Genomic DNA, 19,809 nt, shown 5'->3' with positions numbered 1-19,809 from the left:
TCTCACCTCAGGCCCTCACCAACATGGCCGCCTCCTTTTGCACACACCTCTCACCTCAGGCCCTCACCAACATGGCCGCCTCCTTTTGCACACACCTCTCACCTCAGGCCCTTACCAACATGGCCACCTCCTTTTGCACACACCTCTCACCTCAGGCCCTTACCAACATGGCCACCTCCTTTTGCACACACCTCTCATCGCAGGCCCTTACCAACATGGCCGCTTCCTTTTGCATACACCTCTCATCTCAGGCCCTTACCAACATGGCCGCTTCCTTTTGCACACACCTCTCACCTCAGGCCCTCACCAACATGGCCGCTTCCTTTTGCACACACCTCTCATTTCAGGCCCTCACCAACATGCCCGCACCTCTCATTTCAGGCCCTTACCAACATGGCCGCACCTCTCATTTCAGGCCCTTACCAACATGGCCGCCTCCTTTTGCAAGCACCTCTCATTTCAGGCCCTTACCAACATGGCCGCTTCCTTTTGCACACACCTCTCACCTCAGGCCCTCACCAACATGCCCGCACCTCTCATTTCAGGCCCTTACCAACATGGCCGCTTCCTTTTGCACACACCTCTCATTTCAGGCCCTCACCAACATGCCCGCACCTCTCATTTCAGGCCCTTACCAACATGGCCGCTTCCTTTTGCACACACCTCTCATTTCAGGCCCTCACCAACATGCCCGCACCTCTCATTTCAGGCCCTTACCAACATGGCCGCCTCCTTTTGCACGCACTTCTCATTTCAGGCCCTTACCAACATGGCCGCTTCCTTTTGCACGTACCTCCCATTTCAGACCCTCACCAACATGGCCGCCTCCTCGTACACACGCCTCTCATTTCTCGGGCCCTTACCAACATAGCCGCCTCCTTTTGCACACACCTCCCATTTCAGACCCTTACCAACATGGCCGACAACTTCGCACTCAAAAACAAGTGGGGAGTGTGGACCCCCTTGTCCTGGACTCACTAACATAGCTATCACCATACTGACATAATACAGGGATTAACACTGCTCTTGTGTATTTTAATACCTTTTGTTTATATTCTTTATATGTTGCCAAGGCAAGATCATATCACTAGGTCGTGCATACTTCCAATGGAGCTCAACAGTGGGACTTGTGGTTATTTAAGTAAATTTGTATTATCATAGACTTTTTTAAAATTGTAAATATTACAATTTTAAAAGCTTGACGGGAGGTAATGTATTATGGGATAAGACGTAACTATTACTGCGTACATGTGGTCCTTGGGAAATCAATCGGGATTCTGAGTTGACGTGTTGAGGTTCCGACTTGTTTGACTTCATGTGCTTTTATCTCAGGAAGTCAGGATTTTTATGTTACCAGTTATTCTGCTCTTTAAAAGCATTTATCAGAGCTAACCAGTACGTTTTGTTGTTTTATTTTAACAATGTTGGGTCTTTTCGCACAAATATGTTGCTTATCTTTGGACGACTGACCGTAAACGCCTACATGTAGTAACGTTTGTCAAAGAGCTCAAACGTCTCGGATGAATGAACATGTCGGGGGTTGAGGTCAGGCAGCAGCTTCTGACTCGCCTTCACAAGATGTTTTTCCTACTTGTGTGAGCCATGTGCATTCTTTAACTCATAAAAACATGTTCCTGAGTTCCAGAGGACCACATGAACGCAACATATAAACATACTGTAAGACGTAAACATCTACAAATAATGTTTTAGCTTTACCCGATTTGAACCCGATTTGAGTTACGTTTAAATTGTTAGCCGTCATTGCTAACAGCTTGACTTCCATTGCGCAACGTTTAATTTGATGAATTATCTGAGTCTATTGGGAAAATTAATGCATATTTTACTTGCAACTTAAAAAGTCTAATTCTACTGTTGAGAACCACGACACGTTATGTTACAGATATAAACACAGGTCATTCGAATACAAAAGCCATGCACTAAAATCTAGTACTGTAGCTCCACGTGAACGAGAATGACCGAGTGCAGTGAGTGCATTTTGAAATTATGTCTTTTAAATTGTTTTTTGAATGTTCACTTTTGTATAATTTATTTTGTAACACTGTGTTGTAAATGAATTGTTATCTTTTAATCAGATTAATTTGCTCGAAAGCTGCAGTTTGCTCCACTATAAGCTGTAATATGACAGACGTTCCCAGATGAGATGAGCTCTTTTGAATTACGGCGTACATATTTGCATATTAGCATATTTATGATTTCTTTTGTGCCATGTAGGTGAATGTTACATCGCTAAACGCAAATTCTAATAAACGTAATACCCTAAAATGTGCAGATTTTTTCCCATGAATTGAATTTCAAAACGCCCTCTAGTGGATACGGAATGTAACTGCCACACCCACAATTACGTCACTCAAACTGAAATATCCTTATTGAGATGGAAATTAATATTTGTAATTTCTGATGGAAGTGTCGATTTCAAAAACATTGTTCAGGTTCAGCCGTTGAAACCTTTTGTACCATGGCCTCTGCTGGACAAATGAAGCATTACACCGGGCGCGCTCGAGTGTGCAGATCTGTGTCGATCCACTTTGCACTTTCCAGTTTAACCCTCTTGGTCTGCACGAGTCTGCTGAGTCTCTCATTGGACACTTCAACTCTCGCCGATCATCCAGACGAGGCGCTGCTGACCACTAACGAGCCTACGGTCTCATTGCAACTCTAACAAGTGTTATAATACCTTAATATTGTATCATTTGTAGGTCGAATTTGAGATGAAATGGCAAGATGTATCAGATAATCTCTCAGTAGATAAAACAAAGTCTTAAAAAGAAAAACAAATATTCTAAGGTAATGATGAGCAGATTGACCTGAAATAACAGCAGAAAAGAGACTTTAAATTGTCTAAATTACATTTTTAGTGTCACTCACACTGTGAACTTCTTTGGTTTTTGTATGAAGCTATGACGCTGCACAGACAGAGGAGGTCAGGACCTGACAGAGCAGGTCAGCTGCACAGACAGCAGGTCTGCTGCGCAGACAGAGCAGGTCAGGACCAGACAGAGCAGGTCTGCTGCGCAGACAGAGCAGGTCAGGACCAGACAGAGCAGGTCTGCTGCGCAGACAGAGCAGGGCAGTCTCCTGACTGCAGCAGAACTGGTGCTTCACTTCAGCACTTCTGCGCGGAGCTGACTCGTACCACTGCGCTTGTGTTTCACATTTAACACAAAAAGCACATGGGATCAAAGTGGAAAGAAAGCGAATGCACAAGTCATATTCTCTTCTCAGATTCTTCTTGCTTTGAATCAAATGAACAATCAGAAACAGAGCAAGTTTAAAAGTGCCACAGTGTGCGAGTGATTGAAGGTGGTCAGGGGGCAGATGGTGCAGATGGTGCAGATGATGCAGATGGTGCAGATAGTGCAGATGATGCAGATGGTGCAGATAGTGCAGATGATGCAGATGGTGCAGATAGTGCAGATGATGCAGATGGTGCAGATGATGCAGATGATGCAGATGATGCAGATGATGCAGATGATGCAGATAGTGCAGATGATGCAGATGGTGCAGATGATGCAGATGGTGCAGATAGTGCAGATGATGCAGATGGTGCAGATAGTGCAGATGATGCAGATGGTGCAGATGATGCAGATGGTGCAGATGATGCAGATGGTGCAGATGATGCAGATGGTGCAGATGGGGCAGAGTGGCAGACCCCATTCTCCTCACTTTGCCCTGAACAGCTTTTTTTCTTTTCTTTTTTTTACAAAGAAATAGAACCACTTAAATTTACTCTTTTATTGAAAATATTATACAAAGCATTTGACCATAAACATAAATATGGATGGTACAGTGGGTTTTTCTGCCATTTTGTACACATAATCAGAATACACAGGAGTATACAATCCATCATGGCTGATCTTTTTTTTGTATAGGTTTTTGTGCTATTCTCCTGATGTATAAAAATAAAGGCTTGTTAAATACATTAGAAATCCTTATTGTACACCTATGTATAATCAGCATGTATCAAAGAGCTGACAATGTGGATATATATATTCAACATGACATACCTCACGACCTTTACGACCTTTACAACGACCCTCAGCAGACATGACCCAGTGTAAAGACAGAGCAGCACAATCTCCAGACAGAAAGAGGCAGTTTTCTTTGTACAAAATCTTCTTAGAAATTTGACATCTGAAAGAGGTCGACTGCCCCACATTTAATATGAAAATCAATTGGTCTTGTAATTAGCTTATATATTATAAGTCGACTGACATATTTAAGGTTGCTGCATCCCTACAATACAAATATAACGAAAGTAAAGTTTCAGTTTTTGACAATATGTTCAATGTTTGGATAAAATATGAAAGAGTTCGTTTGCAAAAACAGATAAAAACTAATCAAAGGTTTACTTTGTGTACAGCAATGTCTTCAAAAGCAAAATGTATTTTATTCCAATGAAAATATTATTCCAATCAACGTAATTTTTAATTGACAAAACCAGTAGAAGATGTAAATACAGCATCTGTATTAATTGCAATGAAACTCTTCATGTTTTGTCCATACAATAAGTCCCACTGGTAACATGATATATTATAATATAATATATTATATTATTTATTCCCCTGCGTCTTCAAAACTACAATATGTTGGCAAATCTTGACCAAACAGAGACAAGTGAACTTACTGAGAAGTAAAAACACAAGACACAACTATTGACCAGTAATTTGAAGATGAACAATAGGCACCTTGATTTTTGAAAATATTTGTTCATGTTAAATTGTAACAGTCTAAGAGTGCGATAATGGCAGTGAATAATCTTATCTTTGTGTCAGACAGAACAGAAATCTTGTGACTAAAGCATTGAACACATCTTTGGTTCCAGTGCGTAACAAACAAACATCATTTAGAACACGAGCACATTAGCTGTAGAACACGGCCTTTCAAACCAAATACAAATCATATATACACATCGTGTTGCAACTGTTTGCATTAAAGTAATAATCAAAAACAACTTTAAGAGGACATTTGCGATATGAATAAGCTTGTTGATATGAATGGAAGCTTAAGCTATTGTTTTGTACAATGTTTTTGTTTTTGTAATAAATGAAACTCTTTAGGTTGGTCCCTTTTAAGTCAATACTGGATTTAAAGTTGTAGTAACAAAATGTCACAATAACTAAATAATAAGATGCAATTTTAGTATATTCCATAAATGAATTCAATAGGCTTTATATAGTTGAATGATTTATCCATAAATAGAAATATACAGACAATCTTTACTTTAGCCACAAGAGGGCAGTATAAAAACATAAAATGCATCTTTGCAATTCTTTCCAGGCTTTGTGACTTAAAATATGTGATTTAAAATGTATTTTCAACTGAAAAAAATAAGTATTAAATATTAGTAATCTCAATAACTAATGGTTAGAATAATTGGTAATGAACTACATCTTAAATAGCCTAATTATTCATAATGAATAAGAATGACGCACGCTTAGTAATGGCTTAGTTACTACCCTATTACCCTTACTCCTCGGCTTAACCCCTTAATTAAGTAGTTACTAAGCTTGAATCATTATCAATTAAGTATTTCTTCATGTTTTATTAATGCTGTAAATAATGCAGTTGAAGTGCTACCGAATAATTTGGGTTTAGTCCATTTTAAAAAGTTGAAATGAAATCTGTATTGTCCGTTATCAAATATACAAAAACATCTATACGTTAGTTCACATGTATTAGTTTAGTCGTTTTAAATAGTGTAGAAAGTCATTTCTTTTGCACCACAGAGGCCCAGGTCCAGGCCAAACTGACTGAGGGGGACCCGGGGTTCAAAGGGGTGTAAAGACAATACTCCTCATCATTATTCTATGAGGGCGTTCACACTTGTACATTCACCATCTCAAAACTGGGACTAAACAAGGACTAAATCCAGAAATTAAGCTGCACTAGATTCAGGACTAAACCAAGTCGACATCAGGACTAAAATGGGCTCAATTTAGGACCAAATAACAAGAGGGAACCCTTAAATGCTGTTGGAATGCACCCTTTTGGACCCCTTTGCCAACTTTTGCACCCTTTAGGACCCTTTTGGACACTTTTGGACCCTTTTGCATCCTTTTGCAGACTTTTGCACCCTTGTAGACACAGGCCCAACCACAGAAGGCCTGTTTAAATGTTTTTTCTCACCTGATAAGTAAAAACGACTAAAAAACATTACGGATAGAAAAAAGCGCATGTGACAAACGTATGAAAGCGAACTATAGCACACCTTTACAGTGCATATAGAGTCCTACCTACAGCAGTCCGAACGCCAGATGGAGCTTCTTGGCACACAATTAAGAAAGTTCGGTGAATAGTATATGAAATGTCGCTGTTCATTTCGCTAATAGCGTAATATCGTGGCTCCTGTGTTAGACGAGAGACCCGGCCTGGTTCTGCGCCGGGACCATGATGGGCACCCCTCCCATGCGCGCGATACTGGCGTGGGTGACCGCGGAGGTGGGGAGCGGCGGGGGAGACGGCGCCCGGCTATAGCTCTGGGACAGCGCCTGGGCCTGGGGCAGGTGGCCGTAGCGTTCTGGCTGAGCTTCGGAGGCCTGCGCGATGGGGAGCGTGCTGGTGTTGTTGTAGCCGTAGTGGGAGGGCGTGGGGGTGGAGGAGCTGTGCTGCCGGGAGGCTCGGTAGCCCGCCATGCTGCCCGTGGCCGTGACGATGGAGGCGGTGTCCGAGGGGGCTCTCTGCGGGTACTGGTGTAGCTGTTGGTGTGTGTGGTGGTTGTTGTGGTGGTGGTTGTCGTAGTGTTGATGGTGGTGCGGGTGCTGGGACGGCTCCTTGTGCCGCGGGCTGGAGGCGATGGAGGACAACGTGCCGTTTTTGGAGATGATGTCGGAGCCCATGTTGCTCTTGGCCCAGGAGACGCGTTTGGGGGCCTGGGCGTCCTCTCTGCAGACGGAGAGAAAACACACGGCTTCAGAATGATACACAGTCCCATGTTCATGAGTGAAGTCAGGAGGAGGGAGTCCAGGACTGGTATCGGTATCGGCCAACGATCTATGTAAGACGCTTTCCCTCCACTTTGACCTCCCCACTCCCGTCACTGAGTCAGGGTGACGACTTGTCTCTCCATGTCTCCTCACGTGTCCTGGCGCTTCCTCTGTGCTCTTTCCCACTGCAAATACCGCATTTTCCGGACTATAAGTCAGTTTTTTTCATAGTTTTGGCAGGGGTGCGACTTATACTTATATTTATACTTATATTAATACTTATACTCCGGAGCGACTTTGATATTATTTGTTATTTTCACACTTGCAACCGCATTTCATACTCCAGTGCAACTTAAATATGTTTTTTTCTTCTCTGTTATGCATTTTTTGGCTGGTGCGACTTTTACTCCGGAGCGACTTATAGTCCAGAAAATACGGTATGTACCAACAACGCAATACCTATGTAAAACAGCAGCTGATGCAAGTGGTTTTAAAACTTAGTAAACAAACTATATGAACAAATTGATGGTTTAACAGCTTAATTATCCCAAAGCTATAGTCCTGAACGCATCGTGAGCGCCTGGGATCACTGACATGGACCAAACTGGCTGGATTTATGTTAAAATAAAGGTACACTAACTGCAGCGCATCATAGTCTCAGATATACGGTACTTGCTGAGAGCTGTTTGATTTAAATTTGAGCTAAATACGAGTGGCAAGGCGATTTTGTGAATGGAGCCTGGAGCGAATCAGAGTGCTCTTCTTGTGGAGACTGGAGACGCAGACCTGCCCCCACGACCTCCTCCTCTCAACTGAAAACACCCGATTGGGGATCATTTCTTTCGTGTTATAGATTTGTTAGAGTATCGGTTTGGAACGGAGTTGTATCTAGATTGATACAAGTGACTATTCCTGTTAAGTTTGTTGTATTAGCTACACTATACCAATGATTGTCAAATTGTTCACACAGAATGCTACCGTAGACAATATTCTGCTTCTTGAGTACCATCAGCTCAAACAGGGTACTATTAGTGTACTATTAGTGTACTATTTAGGGCTGTAGTTGACTTAACACATCCTTAGTCGACTAAAGACACGCCCTGTGCAAGTAAATCTATGATCATTCCAAATATATGATCTAAACTGCACTTACAAGACCAGAAGCAATTAAGGCAAAAATAACTTTGTACAGTGAAGTACCAGTACACGAGGTATTCACATGTAAAAAATGGTAGAATAAACCCCCCATTTACTCCCAAATACTTATAACCCCAATAAAATAATGAGTCAACGCACATTTTCGCGTGTTTGTGTAGGACTAGTTTACAGCATATTACAAAAAACTCAAAAACAGTTTCTCATCTCACTTGATCTCATTGGCCATGTCGTCTTCATTGTCCCGCCTTCTCTTGAGCAGATACAGGATACACAGAAGCAGCAGGAACAGGAAGCCCACCACGGAGCCCACCACGGCGCCCGCAATCATCCCCGCGTTGGTTGCTGATTAAACATGTTTGTAATTGATTAAATGTGTTTTATTGTGCGGATGTAGTTTTAGAGTACTGTGCTTTTGTAGTGCTTACATGAGATGACCTCCAGGTTGATGAAGCAGCTTTCGGAGCCCGCTGCGTTGCTGGCTGTGCAGACGTACTTGCCGGACATGCTGGAGCTCAGGTTGGCCAGCTTCAACGAGCCCGTCTTCTCGTCTGGACAACAATAACGCACCAATCAGGAAGGAGTGAGTGCTTTTTACTGCCACATTTACCGTACCTTTCGGACTTTAAGCCACTACTTTTTCCCCACGCTTTAAAAGCTGCAGTCATTACAACTGTGCGTCTAATTTATAGATTTTTAGTGGCACAGGGCCAATGCGGGCACTCTAGCAGGAAGAGTAGGTGTTTGACACGCTGTAGAAGAAGACGTCAGTGGAAGCACTGTCCAAGGGACACGTTGTGTTTTCTATAGTTTAAGCTTCAAAACGCTGTGTGTCAGACTCATATTCAGAGAGAAATTTAACCAATTTCTACTTAGAAATAGAAGTTAGTCTGATGAGAAAGTGAATCTGGACGCTTCTGAATACAAAGACACATGTGGAGCATGTGCGATACACGGCGGACTGCAGTTTAGAACCTGCCGCATTGAAATGAGACTTTCTTGGCCAGATCTGCCCCATGAGTCAAAAGACAACATGTGCATCACCACCATGGAACATATGTTTGTTTAAATATCTCATGTTACAACGTAACACTCACTCACTAAGCACAAGATCAGGAGCAGATGAACCAGATGTGAAGACACAGACACAGGTAAATCAGCTCACACAGTCATGAAGGCCAGAGGGGACAGAAGGGACAGCCCAGATGTGTTCTCTGTTTGTTAAACTTCAAAATGCTGTGTTTTATTACAATCCAACTCATATTCACTGAGAAATTAGTCTAATTAGTCCGACGGAGCAGCGTAATATAATTATTTTGTTTTTCTTTATCAAAACTTGCACATTATAATTTGTCTATAATGCTAAAACATGAATTAAATCGAGTTACCATTAAATTTGTATTGTTCATTACTATGACAACAGATTTGTCTGAAACAGATGGATACTTGAGAGTTTTTTTCCCTCAGTGTTTTTGTACACAATATTATATTTTAGTACTACTTATAATAACTATACTGTAACTAGCCCTAATAAAATCATTTTCAGATTCAAACTGCGTTCATTCGAGCTGCATTAGCATGTCAGGGACTGACTCACCATACCCCTGACAGAGAGCATGTTTAAAGGCCAATAATAGTACAAGTAATTCAAAATATATCATGCTGAAAATGCAAAGAACATGTCACTTCAGTCAATCATGACCATACAGTATACAGGAGTGTATATATACTGTATACATATATGTATATTATATTCATTACTTTGCTACTGACCGAGCATAGGAGAGAAGAAGACTTCAGAGCTGGGGCTGGTTTTCTTCCACTTGTACACTGGGATGGGCTTCCCAGCACTGGACGTACAACTCAGCGTCACATTCCCCTTAGCCACGGGCTTACCGGACTGAGAACACTTGGGCACAGCAGGAGGGACTGAGGGAACGGATACAATTGATGATCAGTGCTATAGAACCGTGTTTCAAATGGCATTACAAAATCCATCAGTACTAGCAATTAACGTCATACAACACACAAAAAGAAAATATTTGGTATTGAGTAGACAAGTGCAACATTTGTAAATGAGCTTTTGTTCATGAAAAACATAATATATTCAATACATATTATTTTTACAAAACAAGAAACACACAAAAACAAGTCACAGAGAGGAAAACTAAACAGCTGTAGCAGGTACGATCACACAACATTCATACTGTGTCATCCAGTTTATTGTGATACATTTTTCCTGCTGCCAAAAGTATCCATCCATTGCTTCCATTGCAGGTGTTTTATGTACCAGATAAATGGTTTTAAAGTGGGTTTAGTCTTGAAAATGAACATTAAGACAGCCCAAAAATACATGATCCCTGTTACAGTTACAGTTCAGTTCTAACACATCACCATAATAATCTAGAATCTGAAAGAACTGTGTACCTTTCACGTCCAGGCTGAGCTCCGCAGTGAGGCCCGGACTGTTGGGGATGATGACCTGGCAGAGGTATCGCCCCGAGTCCGACTCCTGAGTGTTGTTGATGTAAAGCGAGATGTTTGAGGCGGGGTTTGGGTCTGTGAAGCCCACTCTGTCTTTGAACTGAGAGCTGCCCACATTCACCGAGTCTTTCGTGTAGGAGATGATCTACACAGAAAGTACAGAAAATAGGACAAATATTAAAGGGGAGGTGTGATGCTAATGTTTTATGAGCCTTCTACCACGTTATCAAGTTGTTTATTCATCAAAAACGTGACTAGAATACAAGTTAATTGATTCATCACAACACATCATCATGATCTGCTCTATGTGCAGACTTAAAAACAGGATTCATGACTCAGACAAAGCAGTGATTACACAAAAAATGACAGAAATACATGTAGATTTTTGAGTTTTTGATGATGAACCTGTTTTGTTGGTAAATGTATTCCACCAGGATGTCCTCAAGTCAAATAATTAGAGACCTTTCACAATCTGAACATGTACTCGATTAATTGAAAAAAACAATTGCAAGTTGCTGTTCTGTTTCATTTGTGTATGTTTAAGTTATGCTTTAATCTGTACTGCAGACCCTTTGGCTTTGAGTTCACTCCTTATTTGGGTCTCGGTTTGGGCCCATTTTAGTTTAGTTTGGATGATGACTTGCTTTGGTCGGATTTAAGTCTTTTGTTTGTGTTGTTTGTGCAAGTGTGAACACAGTGAGCTGCAAATGCTTTGTTGTACTTGTCCCCTTCTACTCTAAAAAGCTTTGACCAATAAACCCTTCTACTTTATTAGATAATACAGTATACTTCTTAGGTAGTTTTTTTTCTATTTTTCACTTGAAAATAGAACTGTACAATAAATCACATTTAATTATTAGAAAAATAACTGCTCCCAATAATTGTAATAATGAAAATTATATAAAACTCTTTTGAATTATACTAGTGCTGATTTTGTATCTAAAAACCTGGTGTAAAGTCACTCATCTAATTCAAAGTGGCTTAAATATACATTACACAATATCACTATTAAATTATAATTTATTTTATGCTGTCTAAATGTTTTTTTTTCCAAATGAGGGGTGGGTAATATTGACAAAAACATTTTTCAGATGATATTTTAACAATGCATTGGGAATTGGTTAAACTGTGTCTGTAAAAGTCTTGGTTGAGGTTCAAGTATTCCAGAAAACATGACGGGACCATCACTAACATAACTAACCACAAAAGTGCAGAAAAAACACTTTATACCCTTGTTTTGGAGATGAAACTAGATGTTTCTGTGTCTTTTTGGGGGCATTTTCAACAGTTTTAACAGCACACTCAATGTTCTATTCTCTATTTAAATTTTCACCTCTATTTCAAACAATGATGCTCTCAATTATGACACAAATAATGATAATGATGATTTTTTTTTGGTCCACATTTGCGCAAACCCATGCAAAGTATCACATTCCCAACAGGATTACACTCTGCTGCCCTCTGCTGATTTCACCTATTGAGGATAACCACAATACTTTTGAAATGATCTAATAAAGTTGTTTAAAACACAGCGCTGTTCTAGGTTTGGAAAGGTGCAGTGCGTGTGTGTGGACTGGATTGTACAGTAGGATCAGCTTGGGTCAGAAGAATCAGAAGGACTTTAATCCCTACATGTATTTCCCCGAAAATAATAAATGTCAAGCGTTTCCCCGGCATTTGCACGACAGAGTAACACCGAACACTGGCTGTACTTTACTGACAAAAATAAGCCCGTGCAGTTTATGTTTATTTGCGACTGATTATAAAATTTGTATAATCAGTCGCAAATAAACATAAACTGTAAATAGGTTGAACAAATCACTTACATGGGCAGAAGTTAAATAAAGCTGCAAAACTTAAAGATGGAGTTGTGGTCATGTTTCAAACTAAATTGAAGGATTATAGATGAGATTTTTTTGTCCCAGACTGTATTACTGCATTATTAGGACCTCCTAGTATAAGTACCTCATGATACAATACATGTATCTTGATAGAGGGTCCACAGTACAATACCCATCTCAAAACTCCTGTGTCCTGTAACATGAATATCCCTTAATACTGAGCTTTAAAGTTCTACTAAGTACTAAAATGATGTCTTGAATAAGTAGAATAACAGAATGGATTTGAATTTCATGTTCATAACGCCATTATTATCAGAATACACTTGTTCTATGAATACGTGGCCTTTGTATTCCAGTAGATTCAGCCATAATGCAACAGTCTGCAGGTTACTAAGTTCAGAACGCAGCATTTTAAATGGACTTAATGCTGTTTAAAAGTGTCACGATGCACATGATGTTAACACGGAAATATCTGTACATTTAGTAACGTTGTAAAAAATTAATAAAAGACACCAAGATGCATTTCAATACCACACTAATATTGAAACAAGATATTAAGTAACAGGATGAAGTTTTCAGAATTTCCACATGCTTAAAGCCCATATATTTTTTTCTAATTATGACGTTGATTGGTGAGAAAGTCCCTGTGGTAAATAGTTGAAGTGTGAAGTGGTGCTGAGTTCTACAACAGAACATTTCCACCTACACTACGTCATCAAAAAGCACCGTTCTATCAAAAATACACAGACAATTTGGCACATTTCTGACAGTTTAAACAATCACTTAACACAACAAACATGTTTTTTAAATGGACTTTGGCCTTTGTGTACATTCTGGTTGCTTAGTAACAGTTGTGGAATTACCTCTACCTATGTCATATTTGCTGGCCATGTCAAACCAGGAAGTGACATTATAAACATCACCAACAATTGCCAAATTAAGGAAAAACGGGCAAAATGTTTGGTCAAATCTTAAATATAATCATATTCCTTTTGTTTTACTGACACTTCTAATGTGTCAAATGCACTTTACATTAAAGACTATATTATTGTTCTATGTTTCATACAATTATGATTATAGAGAGTAAAGAAAACTACAGTTATTTGAACAAAACATGTATCTAATGTTCATATACATTAGATCATCCTCCCAAGGGAAAAGAGCATGAGACTTTGCACATCTATTTGAAAATTGGTCCATAGGATAAGAAGGAACCACAGAACAACTAAAAACAAGGACCCACACACCATTAATCAGTTTTTTGTGGCATTTAAATCTGCAGTTTGTTCCTGAGTATTATTTATTCACAGTTTAATGCTCATTGTTACCTGTTTTTTATTTTTTTAATTGAAAGAATAAACACAGACTAATCAATACTTGTGTGTAAATAAAGATACAGTCCAGTAACATTGTCAAAAATGAAAAAAGAGAAAGAAGGAGAAAAAATAAATAAATAAATTAAAAAAAATAAAGAAAGAAAAGAAAGTGCGGAGTGGGCGGAACCAGAGAAAATACAAAGTGTGTATTGTTTGAGAATACCGTTTTTAGAATAATGCATCCAGATGAAAATAAGATACAAGTTACCTTTTTTTTCATGTTGGAAGTAAAAAATATCACATTTACCGAAACTATGGGTAAATATATTAGCCAGCAAATTCAACCTTTGTGCCGAGGTGTTTGAAAGTATTTTTAAAACCCAAACTATTCCCCAGGTCGGTTTGATCTTGAAAAAAAGATTTGCTGGCAAAAAGCTCACATTTCATCATGAGTAGGAGCTCCTGTGTAGTGTTACAGAGCTTTACCTCAGCTGTGTGGCAGATCTGGCACACACAAGGCCACTTTGAAGCACCAAAGTCTTGTTCTCTGCATTCATGTCTGTGGCTCCACACGGTGACAGAACAAGCCAGACTACTGCAAACCTATTTAATCAGCTGGGCCTCCCAACTCCAACTCGTGTTTTACATTGTGATTCTTCTCCTAAAGTCCATCCGTTCAGTAACAATCTAGTCAAGTCAAAATGCAGCCAGACATGCATTCTTATACTTGTTTTTGGAGACGGCGTGCTTTAATCCACATGTTTAAAGAAGCATAGAATTTAGAGTTTGGCAAAACTGAGGAGGGTTGGATTAATTTGGAAAGAAGAGCATAATCTCCAAAGAAGACTGAGTACTTGTGTTTTAAGAGTCATTTTAGTATATTGTACATATAAGTTGACATGTTTCTTGCATTTTTTGGTTTGTTTTTATGATGTTTTTTTTTTTTTTTTTTAAATAAGCTGCTAAAAATGACATATTGTGTTGTTTATATGCGATGTCTAAACCATAAATCTGACACTACTCCCACATAGATGGGTCTCTAGTCTTTGGTCTCATGTCAGAGTCAAGACCCAAGACTCAAGTCCTTTCAAGTCTTTGTCATACTTTGTGGTAATCAAAGAGCTAATGTTTTTTGCAATAATATTAATCTTGTAATTGGTCCCACTCACAAAAAGAGTGTGAGGGACATGTGAAAGTACATCTGACTATCAACAAGAGAGTCAGCATCAAGTTGTCCCAGCAAATGATTCATCAAATAAATGTTATTTGATATGACCATTTGATCAGGAGACTTGATGCAGGACAAATGCTTGAAACAATAACTTTCTACACCTAGATCCCTCAAATCAAATCAATCAACACCATTAGATCTCATTCAAAATGGTATGACCTGAAAAGCCTGTTCAGAAAGTGTCCTGTGTCCTTACCAGCTGTGTGCTAATGCTATCGGAGACAAAGTTCCACAGGATGGTATTAGTGGTGGGGTCACTGCCTGGGGGGCTCCTGTATGTCGCCAGCAGCACCACCTTCTGCCCTTTTATCACGTCCATGCTGGTCTGGGGCATCACAATCTGAGCCCATAGTCCTGCACACACACAAGAAGCAACAACACATCAGAATTACACATGAAAGCATCAAAAACATGCAAAATGAAATGCAAAATGTTGTCGTACCAACCAAAGAAAACAAGGAATCCATTCACATGAAGTTAAATATCTCAAAGCTCTTGAGACTTTCAGATGCGCTAAGATGTTATAATGTAGATGTCAGAGAGTATTATGTACATGTGGGCAGAGTATTCCACTTCTAAAGGTTCACTGATGGAATTAGGCAGGATTTTGTTGTCGACTGATGACGTGAGCAATACAGGAGGTCATTACAGGAGCGGTCGAGCGCATAACAACATGAGCCCATTCATAGATACAACAATTCATTTAAAAACATGATAAAACAAATAGGCAGATAATGTTATGAATGTTACCGGTATATTCAAATCCAGGCTCAAAATAGTTCTGCAACTTTTTAATTATTGTAATTATATTTTCTTGTTCTTTAAAGCACTTTGAATTACTTTGTCTACAAAATGTGCTCTACAAATAACTTATCCAGCACATCCAGCCTACTTCTACTTAATACAATATTTCCTATTAATAAAGCAGATTGTGGTTGCCCTATCATTGTTCATAAACAATATTACATTTTCTTTTATTCCCATGGTTTGACATGTGACTATTCTTCAAGTTTGTGACCGGCTTTACACAAATGTACTTTGAAAGACAAGATAAAGTTAAATTGGACAAAAACAGCCAGATAAAATAAGTTATTTACATTTAGGTCTATATATTGGGCTGTATATTGAACAAAAATACTCAATTTTGCTTTTAAATTGTCACGATTATTATTATTTGGTTCTTATGATTATATTGTGAACTGAATAATCCCAATTATTGATTGTATTTTTTAAATACATACATACATACATACATACATACATACATATATATATATATATATATATATATATATATATATATATATATATATATATATATATATATATATATATATATATATATATATATATATATATATATATATATATATATATATAAAGCCATAAAGAGTAGATAGTTGGACTAGAATATACGTGTGGCTATTACGTTAGGAGTCCTAGTGTAGTATACCTATACAACCAGCGGGAGGCAGCAGAGTGCTAAATCCCTGTACTTTATAGCCTGGTGACTGTATGTTTCTTAATTAGAATTCTTTATCCACAACTGCTCGAGTTTGACCAATGAATGACCTCTACCCATGCCTTGTCCTGCCATGCTGTAACGACTGAATTTAAGTTAGACGCTAAAAGGCAAAAAAGTATGAATTAATAATGTTAGCTACAGGGGCAAGGTGACACAGGCTCAGTGGGGCACTACTCTTTAATATATCCTCCACTTATCCCTCCATCCTTGCTGTCCTCCTTCCATCTCCTCCCTCCTTGATGTCTGTTATAGATGAAATTATAACTATCTCGCAATTAAAGTGTCGACTGTTATTGTCACACAAGGCGCACGCACAGCGGAAGCGCGTGGCAGCAGGTGAGCGTTTAAAATTTTAATAGCATCGCGGAGTGGCTTCATGTGTGCGCCTGCGAGCCTGATTGACGTGCACCTTAAAGCGGCGAAAATGATTGAAATCTAGCTAATAGCGTTCTTCTTTTACATGCGAGTCACCTACCGCCACGCTAGCCCCGGAGACGACAGCTCGCTAAGAAAAAGCAGTTATTTTTTGAGGCGCGCTGACTTTGCATGCATAACAACAGTCATAGCAAGGACAGTTTGGCTAATTAGCGTAGTCAACATAGTGTCGCTAAGTCTTCAAACGCCAAAGTGTGATGCAATGAGATGTAAGTTCAACGTTTTTTTTCTTTTTCTTTTTCAAAGCTGGGATGTAGTGTCCGGAGGGGAAAGCGTGGTCAGATTTATACACGGCTCTCACCAAAGTCGGAAGTTGTAAATGTAAAGTCAAGTCATGCGGCTAAACCTTGGATGTGAAAGTTAGCCGGATTCAAATTGTCGCTTATGGCGTTTTGGAGACATCGCGAGCAAGATGCAGTACGACCGAAGGAAGTGAAGTTTATGTATTTTATCAGGCACATTTTCAAATCTCAAAACTAGGATCTTGGTACAAACAGAAGATTAGCTTTAGGTTTCCAAGGATTATGTTCTTGTTATAGCCTTTTTGTACAGTAATGATTAAGTTCAGGGCCTTGCTAGTACCTTAAATTATGGATTTACTTTCAAAAATGTATTTTCAATGTGACAGAACAGGGCTGTGGGAACATACAATGGGCAAGTAAGACAATTCTGCTGAGCAACAGGAAGTACATTTTGCATATGTTTTGTCACAACTTCAGCCAGGCTTTACTTGTTTCTCCATTGGTCAATCCCCTTCAGTGCCACTCCAACCAATCAGAGAGCAGAGTCTGCCACTCTCTCCTGCTCTCCACTAATTACTCATCACATCCAGGCCGGCTCCACCTCAGTATATGGACCGGTCCATTTCCCCCTGTTCCTTGCCAGATTGTCTTGTGTGCTACCGTAGCTCCCAGCAACCAGTTATCCTGAGTCTTATCCTGCCTGTTCCTGTTTTGACCTGCCTTCTTTTGGACTTGTCTGCCACGCGTTACAACCTTGTTTTCATCTCTGCTGGTAATAAATACCCTAAACCTGAACTGTTTCCTGTGTCGTACATTTGGGTTCTTGCCTGCCACAAATTACAATATTAATAGAGTTTAAAGGCTAATGAGCTATTGCCTGACCAGTTCCTCCTACCTTCAAGAGGGCGTCAAACTAACAATTCCTAAGCATGGACCGGTCCAACCAAGCAATTTGTGTCATGTGCCTCTCAAATGCGGAAGTCGTCTCCTCTCAAATACTTTCAGAACATTCGGTACAAAACACATCACTTAATTTACCTCTGATTTACAGAGTTTAGTGCATCTCAGCAGTTATTGGCGTTTCTCTGTCAACGTGTTATTTTCATTAGATCTTTTCCTTGTAAGTTTGTTCAGACACGGCCGGACCATGCGTTTCTCTTGATTGGTTAATCCACCTGTCAATCACGCCCTTTGGAAATCGTAGCGGCTGGATATGATTCCAGACCAAAATGTCTTGTAATGTAATGTATTTTCTGAGCGTGTGGTCTTGGCTGGTCAGGCACAATGAGCGAGCCAATGTCCATGACGCACAAATATTTGGTCCAAAAACATTTAAAACCAAAAATGTGTCTAAATGTGTTTCAAACTTATTAACTTATCTAATTTATCATCCAAATAATCGTTTTCTGAACTATACATTCACAGATTCCAGGTTTTGTGATTCAGACAAAGCAAAAATGACACCAAAATGAGTGTTTTGCGTGAAAAACCTCTTTAATGGACATAAACTCAATAGAGATGATCTAAAGCGACTTTGTTTAGCTCAGTTTTGGTAAAATTTGGTAAAAATGTCATTCACTAGCCCTTTGCAATATAAACAAATAATTGATATATCAAATCATAATTACTGACTGGAATAATTGATTCTGGAAATAATTGTTTGTTGCAGCCTTAATAGTTTCAGAAATATACATAATATAAGTCTTTGGAGAAAATGAATGAGACTTTTACTTCCAGAACAGAAACATAAAATACCAGCGCTTTGATAATGTTCTAGCCTAATGAAATAACAATGTACACGGTCTAAATGCCAAAGATGACGGCGGTGCGTGTACAAGGAGCGGGTCGTGCCTGGGTCAGTGAGCAGCCAGAGGAATGAAGACATCTGTCAATCAAAGTCACAACTCTACAGTGACAAGTGAGCAGTGGAACATTAGATTGGAAGTTGGAGAAAGGCGTTATTGCAGCGCTGTAGATACGAAGCCGAGGCCGAGAAAACCTTTCATTAAAGCCGGCAGCACACTGGAGCATTTAAGACGTGTCAAATAACGTGCGTCTTCAAACATAAGGACATTTGTCTTAGGGTCATGTGAAGGACAGCGACACCACACACTTGATTTTCAACAAGCAGAAGAGATGGATCGAGGTGTAAGGAAGACGAATGCACGAGGAGGCGAGCGTCAGCTGCCTTTACGTAACTAAAACTAAACAATAAAACCATGTGGACTAAATCGTGCGTGTAAAGGCCTCACGAGCTGGGTACACTAACTCAATTTTGGCTGTGATGAAATAAAAAAGTGTTTGCGCAAACTCTGTGTTGGCGCTATCACTTGGAAACGGAGCCTGGCGCTGTCCGGCTGCTCTGATTGGCTGTCGTAAAGGTCCTCGCGTAGCACATCGGAACCATCGGAGTCGCATTGACCCCACGGACATGAGGAAATTCACCGCAAATAATCGCTTACGAGGACCACGCCTCCCTGAGGTCGTGAAGAGGTGAAAACGGGCTTAAAATGGACCAAAAATCCTCTGGTATTCAAAGGCTTTATAGACTAAAACAGACCAATTGTACTAATTAAAGAAACAATTATTAATGAAATGAACAAATGAACAAAGGCTTAAATCATACTGAACAACAA

The 19,809-nt window shown here is 39.6% G+C and overlaps 1 protein-coding gene and 1 long non-coding RNA gene across 3 annotated transcripts in view; both read right to left on the bottom strand.

Moving 5' to 3' along the window:
* Window positions 1-1,125, bottom strand: LOC140361182 (uncharacterized). 2 transcript variants are annotated; one of them, XR_011926956.1, is made up of 3 exons: window positions 892-1,119; window positions 240-335; window positions 1-95 (listed from the first exon to the last, which is right to left on the bottom strand). It is a non-coding gene; the product is annotated as an uncharacterized lncRNA (long non-coding RNA). The 2 variants fall into 2 exon arrangements; XR_011926957.1 differs by lacking the exon at window positions 240-335 and having other exon boundaries at window positions 892-1,125.
* A 2,613-nt stretch (window positions 1,126-3,738) lies between these two features.
* Window positions 3,739-19,809, bottom strand: part of esama (endothelial cell adhesion molecule a) — a 79,281-nt gene continuing 63,210 nt past the window's right edge. The window contains exons 2-7 of the mRNA XM_072446896.1: window positions 15,168-15,325; window positions 10,527-10,728; window positions 9,873-10,028; window positions 8,528-8,650; window positions 8,312-8,444; window positions 3,739-6,903 (exon numbers count right to left, since the gene is read on the bottom strand). Of these exons, the coding sequence (XP_072302997.1) occupies window positions 6,372-6,903; window positions 8,312-8,444; window positions 8,528-8,650; window positions 9,873-10,028; window positions 10,527-10,728; window positions 15,168-15,325 (1,304 nt within the window). The 3' untranslated portion in view covers window positions 3,739-6,371. The remainder of the gene's footprint in view (window positions 6,904-8,311; window positions 8,445-8,527; window positions 8,651-9,872; window positions 10,029-10,526; window positions 10,729-15,167; window positions 15,326-19,809) is intronic.

This window comes from Eucyclogobius newberryi, unplaced genomic scaffold, assembly GCF_026437365.1.
Source record: "Eucyclogobius newberryi isolate DKJ021-1_F unplaced genomic scaffold, fEucNew1.0.hap1 SCAF_15, whole genome shotgun sequence".
Taxonomy (NCBI): domain Eukaryota; kingdom Metazoa; phylum Chordata; class Actinopteri; order Gobiiformes; family Gobiidae; genus Eucyclogobius; species Eucyclogobius newberryi.
Note: the sequence above shows the minus strand (reverse complement) of the source record. Positions and strands in the feature narration are given on the sequence as shown.